The sequence below is a fragment of the Piliocolobus tephrosceles genome, chromosome 1 (assembly GCF_002776525.5).
Source record: "Piliocolobus tephrosceles isolate RC106 chromosome 1, ASM277652v3, whole genome shotgun sequence".
NCBI lineage: Eukaryota > Metazoa > Chordata > Mammalia > Primates > Cercopithecidae > Piliocolobus > Piliocolobus tephrosceles.
Genome location: NC_045434.1, coordinates 170940437 through 170961359, shown reverse-complemented (window position 1 = coordinate 170961359; position 20923 = coordinate 170940437). Strand labels below are relative to the sequence as shown.

Here is a 20923-nt window from a genome sequence, read left to right as displayed (position 1 = left end):
CTGGAACCCTGGAGGCCGGGTCAGCTGTGTGGCCCTGAGCAAGGGGCTGCCCCTCAGTGCCCCAGCGCATTCCTGGGGGAAGGGGACATGGCTGCCAAGGCCAGGACAAAGGCTTGGCGGGTCTCAGGTGTCCCCCACCTTCTCCACAGCCCCTTCCTTACCCTCTCTGTAGTCACCGGCTCGGCTGCCCTGCGATGGGTATTGAGGGCCCTAGCAACCCAGGTCTGGCTGGGAGCACGAGAGACACGGAGGTGGATGATCCCAGCCATGGGCTCAGGGAACAGGTGGGGCCTGGGAAGGCTTCCTGGGGGAGAAGACTCCAGAGCCTGGCTGGGGAGGGGCTGGGGGCAGACCCCCCACCTTGTTTCCCTGCCTGCAGTCTCTGCCCCGTTCTGTCCTCCAGAGCATTCTCATTCTTTCTAAAACACAAATCTGACCTGCCTCACTCCTGCCTCAAACCCTCCATGGCTCCCCTGCCTTCGAGATAAAGAGGAAGCCCAGGCTGGCACAGTAGGTCCCGCAACCCGCCTGGCCAGGCCACACTGCCTCACCTCTGGGCCCTCCCTTCATCATCCTGAAGTCCTACGCATGACCCATGTGCTTTCTTAAGGAAACAAAACTGAAAGAGACCTTCATAGCCTCTAGCCAATGTTTTCCGAAGCTCAGACAGCAGAGGGCAGCTAAGATTTCAGGGGTCGGTCCGTGGGCAGGCGCCAGGAAACACTGAGTCACGGTGAGCATTTTCCCTTCTCAGTTATCTTTCTATCCTTTGGTGGTGCCAAAGGATAGATCTGGAGAAATCCCCAGTCCTTTGCTCGCGGGGTTTGAACTCTCTCACCCTAAGCCCCCTTTCTCAGAAAGAGGCAGCCCTGGCTGAACCCGGGCCCACCACACAGTCTAGCTGGGCTTTCCAAAAGATGGCTGGGCCCTTGTATTTATTTTTATGATTAGGTTCTTATCATGCCAAATAATATGGAGGTTTGTGTAGAGATGTTTCCTTTGAATCAATTTCAGAAAAAGTCATGAGTCACTTTTGAGAAAAGTAATATATACATTATAATAGAGAGGTCCGTGCTTGTGGCAAATATCAGGAAGGGTCAGTGCACATTTGAGAAACACTTATCTGGTCCATAACAAGGTCCTTATTTTACTGAAAAGAGGCTCAGAGAAGGTAGGGACTTGCTCAGAGTCACAGAGAAAAGAGGATGAGGCTGGACTGACCCAGAGATCCTAACTTCCAGGCCAATGCTCCTTCTACCACACCATGCCTCCTCCACCAGGAAGCCCTCCCTGATCTGCTGCCTTCAACCTGGGGTTGGTACTCAGGTTCTTGCCCTCAGTAAAGTCTCTGGGTGCTTGAGTTCTCTGGTTCCTCCTCAAGGTCTGATGCCCAGTAGGGCCTCCCTCAGGCATCTGCTGGATGAAGTGGTAGCACCAGAAAACGGTCCTTGGGGGAAGGACTTGCTCAAAGTCTTGAAGTGAGGCAGTATCTACAGAAAGAGGGACCAGCCCTGACACCTGTCAGGCTCAGAGAACGTGTGATCCTGGGCCACTGATGGAGCTGCCCTTCACACCCACCCTCACCCACCCAGAGCCTCTGCACCCTAGGAGGGCCAGGCAGAGATCACTAGCCCCATACGCCTGGAGAGAAGACTGAGGCCCAGGGAGGTCTGGGCATTGTCCAGGGTCATACAATGAGAGGGGCTGAGCCAGGACGGGCACCTAGGCCCTGCGGCCTGTCAGCCCCACCCTGTCCAGCCCAGCCCCAGTTTTGGGGCTGAGCAGGTCAGGCGGGTGGTTACCTTGTTTCCTGAAAACCCCACGAACTCCAGCAGCCTCAGGATCCTAGTAGGAAGCATGGACAATGTCTACAAGAAAGGAGGCAATCAAGCATGTGAAGGTACCCAGAGGGGGCAGGGGCCACCCCCACTGTCCCAAGGCTTGCTCTTTAACAGGCTTTACCTGGAGAGGAGAGGGCCACCCCTCTAACTTTGGAAAGGCCCCTGGCCACCTAGGTTCCCGAGGCTAAAATCTTCCCTGGGAAGCTCCTCCTCCCTTGATCAGGCACAGTTTTCCCAGACTTCCCGATCCCTCTGCCTGAAAGCCCCTCCTCAGCTGGGAAACTCCTAGGAATCCTTCAGGAGCCAGCACTGATGCTCACTCCCTCCCGCAGGAAGCCTTCCCCCACTCCATGCAGGAGGAGACTTAGTTCTCTGTCCCCTCTAAGTCATCAGCTGGTTTCAGGACTTTCTCCTTCCCTGCCACTGGTAAATGTTTAACCAGCAGCTCTCTAGGGCAGAGAAAGCCCTGATTTATTATGTGTGCCATGGTCGGGCACTGTGAAGGCTCCACCATAGTGGATTTCAAGCTACTGGCCTGACTTGGGAAGAAATGCACTGATGGACTCTGGGGCTGGCTCCAGCGCCCACTCCACCCCCAGCCCAGCTGTGAGTCCCTGAAGGCTGGCCACACATCTGGTCATCTCTGGATCCCGGTGCCCAGCACACAGGTGCAGGTGCACTTGGCAGTGACCACACGAGTCAGGGACAGAAGGGGAGACAGCTCGAGCCAGGCACTGTGGAAATGGGGGAGGAGCACTCACCAGGTTGAAGGCCCCCACACCGAGCTTCACTCCTCCTTCAAAGTGCGGGTGGTTCTCACCCTTGCAATATTGTGAGGACTGGACAAGGCTGTCCAGCTCCCTGCAGAGAGATGCCAAGTCCTGTTTCAGCCACTGCTGGGGGTGGGGGGTAGGGGCTGGGACCCCTTCCAGCTGGGCCTCAGGTAAACTCCCTGGTGGTGGATTCATACAGTTCTGGTGATCCTGAGAACTGATATTTGAGGAAATTTCGAACCCCATGTCCCACCATGATAACACACTCCTCACCCCTGAATTTCAGCCGTATGGGCCCCGGCACACTCTGCCATGGGCAGCTCCTGGACATTTGTTCGTACTCCACATCCTGTCTAAAAGAGGTTTTCTCAGCCTCTGCACTGCTGACATTTTGGGATGGATAATTCTTTGTTGTTGGGGGTGGCAGGGGAGCTGTTCTGGGCATCTTAGGATGTTTAGCAGCATCCACAGTCCCTGAGCACCAGATGCCAGTAGCATCCTCTCCCCAGCTGGACAACCAGAATGTCTCCAGACACCGCCAAATGTCTCAGAGGGGGACTTCACCCCTAGCTGAAAACCACTGGGCTAGCCCAAACACCTCCTCCTTCAGGAAGTCTTCCTGGAGTCTCCTGGTTGGAATTCAACTCTATTTCTCCTGGTTACCAACTGCACAGAGCCCCTAGCCCAGCCACCTGGGGCAGGACAGAGGCTTTAACGATGTGTCTGCCTCCTTCCTGGGCTGACAACATTTTGAAGGCTTTCAATTAGCAAGCTTGAGGCTTCTCTGTGCCAGGCACTGGAAGACAGCAGGGACCAAAGCCACCAAGCCGTTGCCCCCACAGCATTCTCACTTTAAGGGACAGACCCTCCCTCCCCCCATTAAATCACTATGAGGGTGATAGCAGGCTCCAAGGAGAAGAATCCTTGGACCTGACCTAGTCTGGGGATAGGAAAGGCTTCTCTGAGGAGGTGACATTTGAGCTGAAATCTGGTACAGAAAGCTCAGTGCAGAAAGTGTTTCTGACAAAGAGAACAGCACGTCCAAAGGCCCTGAGGTAGGAACCACCTTGGCATATTTGAAGAACTGGGGGAAGGCTCAAGGACCTAAGGCAGAGTGAAGTGGGAGATGTGGCAAGCAGGCCAGGGGTGAACTCCCAGGAAGGACTCAGCAATAACCCAGGACTTCTTTTAAGAGCAAGAGGAGCCTTGGGAGTTGGCAAGGGATGGCCTGACAAGGTGTGTGCTTTGGCGACATCATTCTGGCAGCTGGTAGGGAGGCTGGGGCCAGAGCACTTGTCTGGTTTTTCTAGAAAACTTCTAGCATAGGCCCCCAAGGTAACGTGATGTCCACATGCTATATGGTACATTATACCCTAGCAATACCTTGTAACAAGCTCACAATATCCCTGCAGGGAAGCAGCTACATTAAATGGGGGAGATAAAGATGATAAATAGGCCAGGCGCCATAGCTCACACCTGTAATCCCAGCACTTTGGGAGGCCGAGGCAGGCAGATCACCTGAGGTCAGGAGTTCGGGACCAGCCTGGCCAATGTGGTGAAACCCCATCTCTACTAAAAATACAAAAAATTAGCCAGACAGGGTGGCGCACATCTGTAGTCCCAGCTACTCGGGAGGCTGAGGCGAAGAATCGCTTGAACCCGGGAGGCAGAGGCTGCCGGGAGCTGAGACTGTGCCACTGCACTTCAGCCTGGGTGACAGAGCAAGACCCCCTCAAAAAAAAAAAAAAGACTTTTTTACTTTTCCTCTTTTTTTCAATTTTTTTTTTACTGTGATAAATATACATATCATGAAATTTAATATCTTAACCAATTTTAATTGTACAGTTCAGTGGTATTAACTACATTTCCATTATTATGCAACTATCCCCAGTATCCCTCACCATGAATTATTTTCCTCCTGTAAAAGTAAAGCTTTATTCCCCTGTCTTTTGGTCTACAGCTTCATGTCTATCCTTAGCCCCCTTTGCCATGTTATTGTTCTGTCTCTCTCGCCCGATGGAAAAAGCATGGAGTAAATTATCTGCCTTCTCTATGGTGCATGTGGACTACTGAGCAGGTGTAGTAAGATTGGTGTTGCCGTAAATTTATCTTTACCAGCTTCAGCTGGGCTTCTCCGTACTGCCAGTCACTCTTGTACTGTTTCCATAGTGATTTCTCCATAATCCTCTGCATATTTCAAACCTTATCTACTCTCTTTAAACCTCTTGCCCCCACCCCCCTTGTTTTTGTTTTTGAGACGATATCTCGCTCTGTCACCCAGGCTGGAGTGCAGTGGCATGATATCAGTTCACTGCAACCTTCGCGTCCCGGGTTCAAGTGATTCTCCTGCCTCAGCCTCCCGAGTAGCTGGGATTACAGGCGCCTGCCATCACGCCCACCGAATTTTTGTATTTTTAGTGGAGACAGGGTTTCACCAGGTTGGACAGGCTGGTCTCGAACTCCTGACCGCAGGTGATCCGCCTGCCTCAGCCTCCCAAAGTGCTGTGATTACAGGCTTGAGCCACCGCGTCCGGCCTCAAATCAACTTTTAATGGAAATAAGTTTTAATGCAACACTTGGTGAGTGGGGGACTGGATTTTCAGAGCTTTTGTTGCTGTGGGAACCATAGATGAGGGATTATGGAGCCATGTTGGGTAAAAATGCTCCGGACTGAATCTTCATTCATAAACACGGCCTGGGCCTGGGCTAGTTTGAATGTCAGGGATCCAGAGATAGCATGGAGGTGATTTTGGCCTGCAGAGAGCGTGTCCACGCGCGCGCGCGTGTGTGTGTGTGTATACTTTTCCTGTGTACTAGAGTTAAAGAAGCCTTCATGGGGAAAGTGGCATTTGGACTGGGCCTTAACAGATCTGTGGGAGTTCTGCTGCTGTTCCCAAAATGGCTGTTCCTGTGGCTACCTCCCTGCCCCCACCAGACCACCCTGTGCAGAATCTGTGTCTTATTTTCCCCAGCAGAGGGTCAGGCAGGGAGTAAGCACTCAAGGGACAAAGGGAAGAGACACAGCCAGAAAGCCAGGGGAATGTGATTCCAGGAGACCGAGGTCCTGTGGCCATGGAAATTGGCTTGCATCAACAGTCTAGGTTCTGGCTTGGTTAGTACTCTTCTCCTCCCACAAAGCCGCCTGAGGGGGACAGCACAGCAGAGGCTGTGACCCAGAGTCTCCACAAGCAGATGGCCAGCCCCACTCACTTGTAAGTCTGGTAGCTGTTTCGAACTTTGATGCCACCTTTGATGAAGCTCACCATGTTCTCGTCCTGCAGGAGGAAAAGATGCTGACGGCCTGGCCCAGGTGGGCAGCTGTAGCTGAGAGGGATCATGCAAGGCTCTGGGCCTGACTGCCCCTCCCTGTGAGGAACCCTTGGGGGATGAGGTCGGAGATCAGCCAAACCAGGCCTCCCTGCTCTTTGGCGCAACAAAACCTCTAAAATGCCCAGGGTTGGACCAGCCTCCCAGGTACACGTACTCCCTGCTTGGAGAGAGGCCTGGAGGGGCCACGCCCAGTGGTTAACAGTATCTCCCTCTAGGTGGAGGGACTGCGAGAAAGGAGAACGGGATGCTTGTTTTTGGATTGTGTGTGGTTTTTACAACAAGCAGGTATTTATCACATTTATAAATGTAAAGCTCCGTTGCCTACAGCCGCCAGCAGCTCTATTCGCTGTTTACACCCAACGGAAGACGGATGGACAAGGGTTGTGGAAGTTCATGATAGCCAAGAAACAGAAACAGCCCAAATGGCCACCAGCAGAAGGACAGATAAACAAACTGCGGTGTGTTCAGGCAAGGGAGTAACACACAGTCACATAAAGCCGGGTGAAGAAAGCAAGACCCACACCCCTTAGGAAGCTCAAAAGCAAATGAAACATCACAATATGCTGTTCAGACATGAGTACAAAGCTGAGAAAACTATTTTTTTAAAAAAATAGGGTAGGGCCGAGGTGGGCGCATCACTTGAGATCAGGAGTTCGAGACCAGCCTGGCCAACGTGGTAAAACTCCATCTCTACTAAAAATACAAAAATACAAAAATTAGCCACAGGCTGAGGCGGGAGAATCGCTTGAACCCAGGAGGCGGAGGTTACAGTGAGCTGAGATCACACCACTGCACTCCAGCCTGGGTGACAGAGCAAGACTCCGTCTCAAAAAAAAAAAAAAAAAAAGAAAAGGGTAGGGGACAATAAACATAACACTCTAGATAGTGATTCCCCTGTTGGGCGCATGGACAGGGTGAGGAGGAGCCCCCAGGCTGAGGAGAGTTATTGCCAGTGTTCTGTCCTCCAGTTGGGTGTGGTGTTGATGGGTGTTCATTATTTGTAAAAATGTAATAAACAAACAAAATGTCGTTTATGGTGCAATCATTACAGTGGATCCTAAAGCAAGGATTAGGATTAATGCAATTCTGATCTCCCCAGGTCAAAAAGATAGAAAAAAAAAGCTATGAAATTAACCAGCACCCCAACACTAAAATGTCCCTCTTCTGCTAAATACACATATATAATGATGATGATATGTTCTCACTATAACCCAGGCTTTCAGGCAAAAGCATGCAGTGATCAATCTCATCATTCCCACTATGTGGTGAGGAGAGCTGGGCTCCAACTTAATCAGACCTAGGTTCAAATCCCTGCACATCATTTGCTAATCATGTGACCTTGGGAAAGTGACCCCTCTCCTCTAAGTCTCCCCTTCACAGGCCTCTGTGGTGAAGATTAAATAACAAATATAAATATTAGCAAAAACAAACTGTAATGTGTGTAAGGTATGTAGAAACTACATACCTGTACTGTGCAAAAAGTCTGGTACATCACAGGTGCTACAGAGCTTGTTGAATGAATCACATGGAAAGCAGGCTTTCAGACAATGCCTATCACCCCCACAGGACCCTTAACAGGAAATGCAGCAGCCACACAGTGGAAATAGCATCCCAGTAACTGTGGGAGCGCATGCCCATCACTTCCCTTTGAGCCCTGCCAGGGGCAGGAGTGTGAAGGATGGGTCACGATTGCTACAGGGGATGGGTCACAGTTGCTCTAGGGGATGGGTTGTGGTTGGATGTGGAAATTGATCTTCTGAAATCCCAGCCTCCTTGTACAAGTGGGGGTCCCTACCTGCAGGAAGGTCAGGGCTGCTCGCTGCAACAGGCACTCTGCATAGCAGACCTCAGCGTGGATTTCCTCTGTGGGGAGAAAACCAAAGCCCCGTGGCCTCCTGGGACTCTAATCAGGAGGCCTGGGATGAATCCTCACACCCCCACTTTCCCAAAAGCAAAGGGAACCTATGTCAGCACCTCTCCTGTCCCCTACCTCGTCACCCAGTGCTTCAGAGTGTTCGTCACTGTCCCTAGAAGCTAGCTCAAGCCCTCCCCAAGAAGGTCGCCTAATATTGTTCTTCAAGCACCACTGTAGGTGGTGCACCCAGCAACATCAGATGCATTGTGGGGCGCTAGAACCTTCCAGGGTTCTTGAGGCGGGTAAGGCCACTTTCTCCTACGCTGCAGAGCCCCTCACTGCTTGTGGTCAGCCACTGCTGCCTCCAGGACAGCTGCATGTGGTCATGGCACAAAGACCTGGATGGACCATAACAGCCCACACCATCTCTTCTCATGTTGTGCCAGTGACTCAGCGGCTGACACCACATTCCCCTCTGGGACCCATGTGATCACCAGGATAATTAAATCAGTAAACTCAACTGCACATACAACTCTAAACACCTGTGGGCCTCAGGAGCAGAGCCCTGGCCTTGGACAGCTTTCCCTTTTCTTGACTTGCAGGTTCTCAGCCAGTAGTGCTATCACATAAGTGGGTCTCACCTGCCCCCCACACCCTCACTAGAGAGCCATGCCTCAAAAGGCCCCAGGTCTGACCCATGTGTGTCCTGGCATGGACCCCAGGGCCTGGCCCCCTAGGCGATGACAGGGAGGATAACTGCCCCTTCCTAGGCCTGGAGCTGGCCACCTGGGCTTAGCATGGTTGAAAGGACGTCCTGGATGCCACACCTTCAGTGAATTGGCCCAGCGTGGGGCGGTTCACCAGGCTGCTGAAGGAATCTGTTACAGAAGACTTCCTCCGGTGCCTGAAGAGGAAAAAGAGGGGCCTCAGGTGAGCATTAGAGAGAGGCCACACTTGTCTCTGTCCCTCTCTGCTACACTCTAGAACATTCCTAGAGAGACAGAGCTAACAGAAAGAACACAGACTTTGGGGTCAGGCAGAAGAGGTTTGATATTCTGTCAAAAACAGTCACTTAACTTCTCTGAGGCTCAGTGTCTTCACTGATAAAATGGGACAGTTACCACCTGATCAGTCCTGGGGCTGAGGCTAAAGAGCAGCCCCTGGTCAACCCACTTCCAGGCCAGGTGACGCTGCTCCTGGCAGCTCCCAACCTGTGCCACATTTGGGTTCCTCTCCTTAATGTCTCTTCGTGCCCAGCCTGGCCTACCCTCCTGCCCACTCAAGTCATGGTGCCTCCTCCTCTACTCTGTCACCCTGCTCCCTGAAAGCTGCCCAGTGACTGGCTCAGACAACATAGCTCCTGAGGCAGGGCCAACAGGGACGGCTCTTAGCACCTGCAGACACAACTTCTTAGCCAAAAGCAGCAGTGCGAATAGTGGCATGCTAGGCACTGGGATGGGCCAAGGTGACAGAAGGGTGGGCCTCCCAACCTCTGATCCCTGCCCCCAACGCCCCCGACCTCTGACACAGCATCTGTGCCTCCTTCATCATGTTGCCGGCGAGCAGGATGTCCTGAGGGTCAAAGGTCATCATGGCCTGCATCTCCAGGATGGTGGCATACGTCAGTGAGTGGTACATGCTTTCCTTGGTTCTGCCAAAGAGAAGGGACATTGAGAGCACAACCTCACAGAGCCCCAGAGGCAGCTGGCCCTGGGCAGCTCATCTCCATCCCCCTCCATGCTGCAGTGAGGCAAGGGGACCGGAGGCCCAGGCACGGGGAGGTCCTTGGCCAGGTCTGATCTGCTCACTGCTACTCAAAAGACCTCAGATTCTGTTTCCAGCTTGCCTTCTTCCTGCTGAGTGGCCCTAAGTGATCTACCAGATTTGAGCCTCAGTTCCTCATCGGCTCAGCAGGGGTGGCAGCAGCATAGCTGCCATGAGCACTGAGAAAGGCTTTAGTGCCCTTCCCTGCACCCAGTGCCACCCTCTTGCCTTCTGCCCCCACCTCCTGTAGGCTGAGCCCAAGTCCTGTCTGTGAGATCCTGTTTAGCCCAAACCCCACCCCTGGGCCGCCCTCAACCCCACTTCCCTGGACCTCGTCGCTAGTCACCTGCTGCCTCTTCCCACTCCCTCCCCTCATCTGATCATGGTGCCCAATAGTTACACCTTCCCATGGCTCCCACATCCCAGGAGATCCTGCCGGGGCTCATGCTCCACAAGATGTCAGCCCTGCTCACCTCTCCAGCCCTCTTGATGCTTCTGCTCCCCACCCACTCCCATCTGGTCACATTCAAGATTGCACCCCCAGCCACACTGAACCACACAGACCTTCCATTAGAAAATCCCACATTTCCCTCCTCCAGACCTTTGCCCAGACTGTTCCCTCAGATTGCAATGCCCTTCCTCGGCCAGTTGGGGTGGCACATGCCTGTAATCCCAGGACTCTAGCGGGGCAAAGTGGGAGGATTGTTTGAGCCCAGGAGTTTGAGACCAGGCTGAGTAACATAGTGAGATCCTGTCTCTAAAAAGTAATAATAATTTTTTTTTTAAAGAAAGAAACACCCTTCCTCTACATCTCTTGACATATCTGTCAAGGCCCTCAAATGCCTCCCAGAGCCCTGGGAATCTAGGCCTCCTCCTCAGGGACTCCATCTGTAACTGAGGCACGGGCCATGCTGAACTGACATCAGCATAGGCTCAGCTCTCCCCAGACTATGGGCACCTCGAGGACAGAGCTTGTGTGTGACTCATCTCTGTCCTCAGCACTGATGTCAGGGCTGAGTCAAGGTGGCTTCAGGAGTCTCTGGGCTCCCTGCTTCTCCACCGCCCCAGGCTCCTCAGCTGAAGGGTGTGTTGGGGGCAGGCGGTGGCATTTAGCCCATCACATGGAGAGGGCAACAGGCAAGGAGGGATGCGAACAATGCCAGGTCCTCTCTGTATGTGGAGGGAGCCACTTAACATGTCTGGGCCTAGATTTCTGCTTCTGCAAAATGGGGACGATAATGCCAGCCTGCCCGGGTCCCTGTAAGCCTGTGGGACTGACTGGGGGCGCCTTTACTTCCTTCCCCAGGTCTCCTTGTGAATTATTTATTAAGCTCCTCAGTGCCAGGTTTATGCTGGGAACTTCAGAGGAAAGAGAGATGACTAAGGTTTACAGGCTGTTTGGTTGTGAAATCATGTGACTTTACCCCTTTTCCTGTTCATAAAAACTCGTAAATTAAGCTACTTCTGGGTGACACTCCTGTGATCCTTGAGGGTCAAAGGAAGGAAACCAAGGCTGCTCCACCGCTTGCCAGCCAGGGGCACTCTCTGGATGCTCCCAGGCCTTTGCCAGGACTGCTCAATCTGCAGGCAGTGGCTTGTGGAGAGGAGCAGGCTGCCCAGAGCTGGGGCCAGAACCAGGCTTCAGAGCCCCTCAGACACAGGTTGGAGTCTCAGCTTTGCCAGCTACCAGCTGTGTGAGCTGGCATGTCTCATGCCTCATAGCCTCTCTCAGCCTCAAGTTTTTCCCTGCAGAAGGAAAACCGTAACTCTTCTCCCCCACGGGTTTTTGCATGGCTTAAATAGAATAATACCCAGGCCAGGGGCCACTGCACCAAAGCTCGGTAAATATGAGTCCCTCCATGTCCTGTGGCACTTCCCTGCATAAAAACCTTCTCCTTGAGGAGGGGCTCCCCTGGAAGCACACACACCCATCCCCCAGATAACACCCCCAGCCCCCAGGCCTCTCCATCTCTCAAGCTCTTGTCTCTCTCTTCCTCTCCCACTGCAGGTCTGAGGCCTGGGACTCAGCACCACCTGCCCAGCCCCACCTGTGGAACCTTGTCTGGTGCTGGGCCCAGAAAGAGGGACAGCTCCCCCCCAGGCAGCTGGCAGACAAACTGGAATTTCTAGTCTGAGGCCCAAGGCCCCAATAGGCGTCTGTGGCTAAGAATACTAGCCCCTCCCCAGCCTACCTCCTGGAAGTCCCCAACTGTAGTCTGAACTGGGAAATGGGGTACAGAGGTATGACAACCCTCGAACCTCAGGCACTCCAAGTTTAGCTTGTACCCAAGTTCTTATTTGCAAATATATCATCCAGGCCGTTAGTCGGCTCATTCCTGAGCTGTCCCCTCACTCTGGGACATGTCTATTGGGGTCCCACCTTCTTGGGCCCAGACCAGCTGTCAGGATAGGGAGGGCACTGGGAGGCAGAGGCAGCCCCTTGACCTCTCCAAGTCTCTGCCCCTTCATGCTCACTGAAGCTCCCCCTACTCCACTTTCTGGTCCTTTCAGACTCCACTTCCTCTCCAGCCCAAGTTGCTTCTATGGACTCCCCATCCCCAGTCTGCTGTCCATCACCCTGCCCTCTTCCTTCTGGGATCTGCCTCAGTTCCTCCCACTCCAGCCAGGGTGAGTGTCTCCATCTCTCAGATACACCAGACCCTCATTCACTGCCCAGTCTTTGCACAGGCAGTTCCTTATGCCTAGAAATGCCCCCTCTATCTGGCTGACTCCTTCTCATCCAGTCCATCTCAGTGTAAATGTCACTTTTTCCAGGAAGCCTTCCAGGGCGGCTTCATGGGTGTGTGGTCTATGCCATTGCATAGGGCCTGTGCCTAAAAAGGGCCCATGTTTGGTTTAATTCTCTGCTGTCACTGTCTTTAAATTGTAATAATATTTGAACAAATGACCCTAAATTTCTATTTGGCAATGAGCCCCAGGGAATGATGCAGTCCTCCTGACCAGCTCCTTTCCCACATGAAGTGGGGTCCCTGGGTAGTTCTCGGCACCCCTTATTGCTTGTTTCACCATTTCCCTGCTGGACCCTGAGAACAGCCCACATCTTGCTCAGTAATGGAGCACCAGCACCCAGCTCACTGCCGGGCCCAGGAGGGCGCTCAAAGGCTGTTGCTGAATGAACCAGTGACAGCTGCCCAACCATCTACATCTTTTGAGTCACAGTGTGACCTTGTCTTCATCACACAGAATGGCTCTGCTTCTGGAGTCTTAAAGGATGCCGCCACCTTCCCAGCTCTAAGCCTCCCAGCTCTAACCTGCCCGTACTGGCTCATCACTCCCACTGCCCATCCTCCCTCCTCCAGCCTGTCCCTTCTTCCTGACTGCTTAGCCTAGTGTCCTCATACCAGTCTCTCTCTCTCGTCAACATACTCAATGCCAAGTCTGCCAACCTGCTGAACCCAGCTAGGAGCCCAGCTCAGGAGCCATGCAACTGCCCACTTTCTCCACACTGCCACTGAGCAATGCTGGAGAAAGCTGCCCCCTACACAGACAGACACAGGCTGGGCTGGGTCCCCGGCCTCAGCCAGGCCCGGCATCCTGTCCAGAAACACCTTTTCCCCTCTCCTCGTTATCCCTGCAACACCACCTGGCCCCTCACTTTTGGCAGGTGACCTTACCTGTTCCCTCAGAGAAACTCCAGAACACTCAAGGGCATACCCTGAACTTGTTGCACCCCCACACACGCCCCCGATGCAACCTTTCCACCTCCTTCACTCCTCGTGGTTTGCGGGAGGCAGATGTGAGGCTCTGCCCAAGGTAAATGCCGCCAACCCAAGGGGGAGGGCAAACCACACACACAGCAGTCGGTGTGTGGTTTGTGCAGCTGGAGGACCTGGATCCGAATCCCACTCTGCCGTTTATTAACCATGATCATATAATTCAAGAAAGCCAAAAGCAGTAGCCTCCATGTCCCAGAGACAGTGCGTCAGGTCAGACTCAGTGCTAAGTGAAATATGCTAGAAGCAGAGACAACACTACTCAAAGGCATGACTTACGGAAAGCAGAGGCGAGGCGGGGAAGGGAGCTAGGAAAGCCCAGATGCCCCACTCGGAGTGAAAGAGGAGCACCGTCCCCCACTGCACGGGACCAGGACAATTACACGAGACAATGTGTGTTCAGTGAAGAACAGCAAATGACACTGGGCCCAACATCTTCTGAAGCTTCGGTGGCCATCAGTGAGGAAGGGAGGCTGTTTTCTAGCAATAATTATTTTCTAGACCTGTGATTCTCAATGGAAGTGCCAGGGTATCCCCACTCCCAACGTGAGGACATGTGGCAATTTCTGGAGATATTTTGGGTTGTCACAGGTGGTATGGGGGTAGTGGGCTACTGACACTACTATTTGGAGGAAAACTGTTAAACTCAAAAAGTTTCAAAAAGAAAGAAAGGGCCTGGTGTGGTGGCTCACGCCTGTAATCCCAGCACTGTGGGAGGCCAAGGCAGTGGATCACCTGAGGTCAGGAGTTCGAGGCCAGCCTGGCCAAAATCGTGAAACCCCACCTCTACTAAAAATATAAAAAATCAGCCGGGCATGGTGGCATGCACTTGCAATCCCAGCTACTCGGGAGGCTGAGGCAGGAGAATCGCTTGAACCCAGGAGGTGGAGGTTGCAGTGAGCTGAGATCATACCAGTGCACTCCAGCCTGAGTGACAGAGTGATACTCTGTCTCAAAAACAAACAGAAAAGAAAAGAAAAGAAAGAAAGAAAAGAAAAGAAAGAAAGAAAAGAAAGAAAAGAAAGAAAGAAGGAAAGAAAGAAAGAAAGAAAGAGAGAGAAAGAAAGAAAAGAAAGAAAGGATCCTTTTCTGGAATAAGGCAGGGGCTAAGAAACAGATGCTGCACTGCTTCCCATGTGAGGTAACAGGTGGCTCCATGGGAAGACTGGATTCCTGGGGTGTCTCTGTTAGGATGAGGGTTTCCTCTGGGGGTCCTGAGAGCTACAGGACTCCTGTTAGAATGCCCTCCTGAGGCGAGGGGGCCATAGAGGGAAAAGCCCTTTCAGGGACCTCGTGGCAGGGACAGCTCGAGGACCCAGGCGCAGCCACAGCCTTTGGTTTTAATATTTTCTCCAGTGTTTCGACTCCCTTCTGTTGGCCCCAAGTCTACAGGACAGTTTAGAGTAGGCTGAGGCATGACCTTATCGGGGCTTCAGTGGGTGAGGAGAAAGGCCAGTGTCCGTACTTGGGGTATGGGACAGGCTGAGCAGCTGTGTCCTGGGCAGCTGGTTTCCAGTGCAGGAGGGTGGCTATGGTCTGGGGTCCAGGCTTGAGTGAGCAACAGGAAATTACTAGGGGGGAAGCAGGAGCTGGGGAGCCTGCCAAGAAAACTGAGAGGGGAACCTGGACATTCCAAGACAGAGCAGGCTGCAGCTGGGCCTGCCTCAGGCCATGGCCACACTCTTGCTGCAGGCCCTGACCCACCCAGCCTGACCCCCTCAAGCCAGGTTCCCTCAGAGGGTGGGAGTGAGGTGTGGACGCTGCCCCATGCCCTGGAACACTCACCCCACCCCAGAAGCTGGGCCACTGACCATAGAGGGAGAAAGATGGGTCCATCATGTCTACAGAAATTGAACAGGTCAGGCCTGGGGACTTGTGGAAACCAGTCCCCCGGCCTCAGCATTCACTTTTCCTTGGGTCTTGGGTGCAGGGGACAAGTTGGAGCTGAAAAGAGGCGGACTAGGGGGAGTAGGTGGCAGAGGTGATTAGACCCCATCCCCTAGTGTCCCAATTCAGGCGGCCAAGGCTCTCTGTCCAGGCTGAGAAATGGAGGATTCCTCTCTGGAGAAGCCAAGTCATCCCGGGTGCTGACATCTGGCGGCCAGGTCATCCAAAGTCAACTCCACCAACTACCAGGCAGCTTGGCACAGACCTCCCGGCTGGCCTTCGCATGAGCTCATTCTTAAACAGGACTAGACAGACAGCCGGGGATGGCTGGGTTTTTGAAGAAAGCACCCCATGAGAAGAGAATTCCCCCATTAAACAGACTCCAGGAACACGGAGAAAGCCAAGTTATGCAGGAAAAGAATGAAATATTTTAAACAGAAACAATATTCTGTGACAATAACAATAAATACTTTATTAGATACTTAATACATGCCAGGCACTGTCCTAAGGGTCTCATATTCCAAATAGAGATATAAAGAAGTTAGTACACCATCAACCAAGAAGAAGATGTTTTAGGGAAAAAAGAACATTCAGAGAATAAAGAATGCCAGGAAATTAATCATATGATTACAGAGATAAAGAAGTCAACAGCAGGAATTAATGAGAAGGGTGAGGAAATCTTCCAAAAATCAGACGGAGAAAAAAGATGAAGCAATGGGAAAAACAAGAGGGACAGGGAAGAGGCTCAGAACAAAGGCATGTTAAAGAAAGCCCAGGAAAGGGAAACAAGATGGAACTATCGTACAAGAGCATTTCCCAGAACTGAGAGCCCGCATAACAATCCAGAATAAAAAAGACTTCATTGCCATACATCTCGGTAAAATTCCAGATTTTCAGAAATACAAGAGCCAATCCTAAACCTTTCTGGAGGAGGAGTAAGTAAGAAGAATTAGGGTTCTCACAGCTACAGTAAATGCTAGAACACTGAAGCAAGGTATTCAAAATTCTTAGGGAAAAAAATATATTTATACAAGTCTTTTTTAGGAAATTTCTTTTTTTTTTTTTTTCCCCCCCTGACAGAGTCTCACTCTGTCACCTAGGCTGGAGTGCAATGGAGCAATCTCTGCTCACTGCAACCTCCACCTCCTGAGTTCAAGCGATCCTCCTGCCTCAGCCTCCTGAGTAGCTGGGATTACAGGCACTCGCCGCCATGCCCGGCTAATCTTTGTATTTTTAGTAGCGACGAGGTTTCACCATGTTGGCCAGGCTGGTCTTGAACTTCTGACCTCAAATGATCCCTCCACCTCAGCCTCCCAAAGTGCTGGGATTACAGGCATGAGCCACTGCGCCCAGCCTTTCTTAGGAAATTTCTATAGGACATTCCCTGGCAAACGAGGGGGACACAAGAGAAAAGACCTGGAATCAAAGAAACAGGAGAAAAGCAAAGGAGCTCTAGGAAACAGCCAGGAGGAGCCAGAAGACATGTCTGCCCTCCCAAGGATAGGTTTCCAGGAAAATGAGGGGGGTACTGAGTGCTTACTTGATACATTTCAGCATTTTGGGAAAAACGATAGGATGATCTGATGGGAGTGGTTACAAAGACTTAAGGATAAATGTTTAGCAAATTAGGAAAATGGGAAAAGCAAGAAAATTATTAACTCTAGAAGGAAACAGTCTCACACATGATTTTCTTTGCAATGAGCATTAATCACAAAGGTATAGTAAGGTAAATATTGCTTATTTCTTTCTTTTCTCTCTCTCTCTCTTTTTTTTTTTTTTTTTTGGTTGAGACAAGTCTAGCTCTGTCACCCAGGCTGGAGTGCAGTGGCGCGATCTCGGCTCACTGCAAGCTCCGCCTCCTGGGTTCACGCCATTCTTCTGCCTCAGCCTCCCGAGTAGCTGGGACTACAGGCGCCCGCCACCACGCCCGGCTAATTTTTTATATTTTTAGTAGAGATGGGGTTTCACTGTGTTCACCAGGATGGTCTCGATCTCCTGACCTCGTGATCCGCCCATCTCGGCCTCCCAAAGTGCTGGGATTACAGGCTTGAGCCACTGTGCCCAGCCTCTTTTTTTTTTTTTTTGACACAGCGTTTTGCTCTGTTGCCCAGGCAGTGGTGCACAAGATCACAGCTCACTGCAGCTTCAACCTCCTGGGCTCAGATAATCCTCCCACTTCAGCCTCCCAAGTGGCGGAGACTATAGCTACTATATACTATAGCTGAGACTATAGGTGCATACCACCACATCCAGCAAATTTTTTGTATTTTTTTGTAGATATGGGGTTTCACCATGTCCAGGCTGGTCTCAAACTCCTGGGCTCCAGCGATCTACCTGCCTCGACCTCCCAAAGTGCTGGGATGAGAGTCATGAGCCACCGTACCCAGCTAAACCCTAATTATTGATTTACCCCAATATTGTGATATAATGGCAAGAGAAAGATGAGGGAAGGGAGGTGGAACAGGGGTGTAAGAAAGCTAAATTCTCAACTATCCATAGAGGTTTTTTGGTTTTTTTTGAGCTCTGTCATCCAGGCTGGAGTGCAGTGGCACGATCTTGGCTCACTGCAACCTCCACCTCCAGGGTTCAAGTGATTCCCCTTCCTCAGCCTCCTGAGTAGCTGGGATTACAGACACACACCACCACACCCAGCTAATTTTTTATATTTTTGGTAGAGATGGGGTTTCACCATGTTAGCCAGGCTGGTCTTGAACTCCTGACCTCAAGTGATTTGCCCGCCTTGGCCTCCCAAACTGCTGAGATTATAGGCGTGAGCCACCACACCCAGCCCAATAAATGTTTTACAGTGGTAAGAAAGGGTGAGTTTTATGGTATCTGAATTATATCTCAATTTTTAAAACTGAGAAAAAGTGATAAGAAAAAGGAGTATATGCACATTATTGATTTGCATTTACAGAAACATGGCAGTGAGCATTCAAGGAAATGGTTGAGTGAGCAGCCCTCTTTATTGCCCTAAAACACCCAGGAAAGCAGGCAACCTAGTCTTTAGTGCTTTAGGGAAAAATAAACAAAGGGTCATGTGAGAGCTGGCGAGGAAGAAACTCCAAGTGGATTCTGCGGGAACACATAATGAAGTGTGAAGAACCCTCAAGAGCCTAAGGAGAAGCAAGTCACAGTGACCTTGGAGAGGGCCTGGATGCACGCAGGCTGTGGAATGGAGCCTGAGCCATTTTTATGGGGCTTGTCAGAGGTCCTGGTGACCCAGAAAGCTGAAGGCATTTAGTTACACAGAGTTCCTCTCATACAAGACCTCTGGTTCTCCCTGACTGTCATGCATGCCCCCTACCCCAATCGGGGCTTGAGCCTCACCTGGGTTTGAGGTAGCTGAGTGCTTCTGAGAACTGGTTGGTGAGGAAAAGGTCCAGGGCGGTCATGCACTGGTCCAGGGCCTCGTGGAGGCTGCTCTCAGGAGTCCTGGGGGAAGAGATGCGGGGCATGACACAGGAGCCCTCCAGGCCTCCAGCCTCTCCTGGCTGGGACAGAGCCTCACAGGGCCTACTCGGTCTCCCTGGCCAGCCTTGGGTGCCTGTCACGAGCTCCTCCAGGCTGCCACTCTGTAGTGAGACGCAGGGACAATTTGGACCCACCTCTTGGTGTTCCCAAGGGTGGGAGGGGGAGCAGAAGGGAATGTCATCTGAGATCTGATGGAGGTAGGGGAGGGGCCAAGGGCAAGGAGCAAAGAGGCCTCAGGAATAAATGATCTTACCTTCCACAAGGGTAAAGGGAGTCTTTGTGGCCCTTCTGACCCATTGGGCTCTGCTGCCCCCCGGGGGGGTGCAGCCCACCCACTAAATCCCACAGCCCCTTTTTCCCTCCTCTGTCTCCAGGCCTCCTCCCTCCCCCAGGCCTGGACTCTAGAATCCCAGACATTGTCACAATGGGCTTCGAGGGGCAGCAGCCCCATACGAGAGGCCCAGGGCCTTTCAAATTCACTTTGCCAATGTCTCCTCCAGAATACCTGAGCCCTTTCCAGTCCTTACGTTTCTCTGTAGCTTTTACCACCCTCTGACATGATGTATTTTTCTTATTTTTGTGTTTATTGTCTGTTTCCCTCCACTAAACTATAAGCTTCCAGGAAGCAAGAATCTTTAACTGCTATATCCCCAGCACCTAGTATACGGTACAAAGTGGCATTTATCTGTTAAGTGAGTGAATGAATGAATGAATGAATGGTCTAAGGCTAGGAAAGCAAACCCCTGACTTTTCTGGGTCTCAGCTTTCCCATATAAAAATGAGAGATGGAACTAAGAGATCCCAGAAGCCCTGTCTATTTGATGTTTTGATAATGCCTCTTCTCAAGGGGCCTCCTTTGAGTGAAAGAATGTTCCAAAAAGGGGCCTGATGCTCTCCCTGAAGGGAAGTCCTATTTCCCAAAAGTTAGTTAAAAGAAATTTCCTTTCCACCAAGTCAACTCCTACATACACCTTAAGGCCCAGCTCTAAAGTCTCCTGCTCTGACATGCGTCAGCAGATCTTCCCAGGCAAATTGAAACATGCCTTTTTCAAAACTGAACTCCTGTTCATTCTCCCAAATCTGTTCTCCCCCAGTCTTTGCCTTTCTTTTTTTTTTTTTTTTTTTTTTTTGGTAGATATGGGATCTCGCCATGTTGCCCATGCTGGTCTCAATGAACTCCTGGGTTCAAGTGATCCTCTTGCCTCAGCCTCCCAAAGTGTTGGGATTACATGCGTGAGACACCATGCCTGTCTGCCATTTTAATAAGCAACACTCCTCTACCCAATTCCTCAAGCCAAAAATCTGATAATCATCTTTGCTACATCCCTTCTCTGGCCTCTGCATCCCCTCCATCACTAAACCCCACTAAACCCCATCAATTCTACTTCTTAACTTTTTTTTTTCTTTTAAGAATTTTTACAGAGATGGGGTCTCATATGTAGCCCAGGCTGGTCTCGAACTCCTGGGTTCAAGTGATCCTCCCACCTCATCCTCCCAAAGTGCTGGGATTACAAGTAAATGCCACAGCCTACTTCCTAACATCTCTCAATCAACCCCTCCTATGCCCAATACCTTCTGGTCCAGGCCAGCTCCATCTTTACCCAGGCCTGTCGGAACACTCTCCATTCCACTCTTTCCACCTTCTTCTCTCTTCTCTGTTAGACCTTTTTATTCTATATTTCATGTCTCTTCACTAACTTCTATATTATCTCTTGGACCCTCTGTTAGATCCTGAGTGACTTCTTTCATTTCACCAGCTCTCTCAATCATTAGGTGTGTCTGCCCTGCTACTTATCCTGTCTACTGAATTTTTCATTTCAATGATTGTATTTTTCATTTTGTGAAATTCCACTTGGTTCTTTTTCAAATCTTAGTTATCTGGGGTAGTATTATGTTCCCTGCCTCAAGTCCATCTTCAATTCATTTATACATTTTAAACATAATTATTTCTATTCTATATCTCATAATTCCAGCATTTTAGACTACCAGGGAAACTAAATCTGCTCTTTTTTGTTTCTGGTGCCTGCTGCTCACACTGGCTTATTTCCCTGTGTGTTTTGCGATTATATTACAAATTCACATTTGAGAGATCCAAAGGGACGGTGGGATTGCTCCAGGAAGGAGTTTTCATTTACTTTGGCCAGGTTCCCAGGGGAACTACCACCCTGAGACCATTTAAGTTACTTTTTTAAGTTTATGGTTTCCAGGACCACAAAGGTAGTGGTGTGCCATCAAACCCAAAGTTTGTGTGATGGCAGACCAGTA

The 20923-nt window shown here is 51.2% G+C and overlaps 1 protein-coding gene across 3 annotated transcripts in view; it reads right to left on the bottom strand.

Annotated features, from left to right (window-relative positions):
• The window catches only part of TTC39A (tetratricopeptide repeat domain 39A), a 59550-nt gene that overhangs the window by 16913 nt on the left and 21714 nt on the right, over positions 1-20923 (bottom strand). For 2 of the 3 annotated variants that reach the window (XM_023188940.1, XM_023188950.1), the window contains exons 2-8: positions 18515-18619; positions 9319-9450; positions 8627-8703; positions 7740-7807; positions 5825-5889; positions 2603-2702; positions 1803-1868 (exon numbers count right to left, since the gene is read on the bottom strand). In XM_023188940.1, coding sequence (XP_023044708.1) covers positions 1803-1868; positions 2603-2702; positions 5825-5889; positions 7740-7807; positions 8627-8703; positions 9319-9450; positions 18515-18619 — 613 coding nt within the window. The remainder of the gene's footprint in view (positions 1-1802; positions 1869-2602; positions 2703-5824; positions 5890-7739; positions 7808-8626; positions 8704-9318; positions 9451-18514; positions 18620-20923) is intronic. The other variant, XM_023188954.1, reaches the window with a different exon arrangement.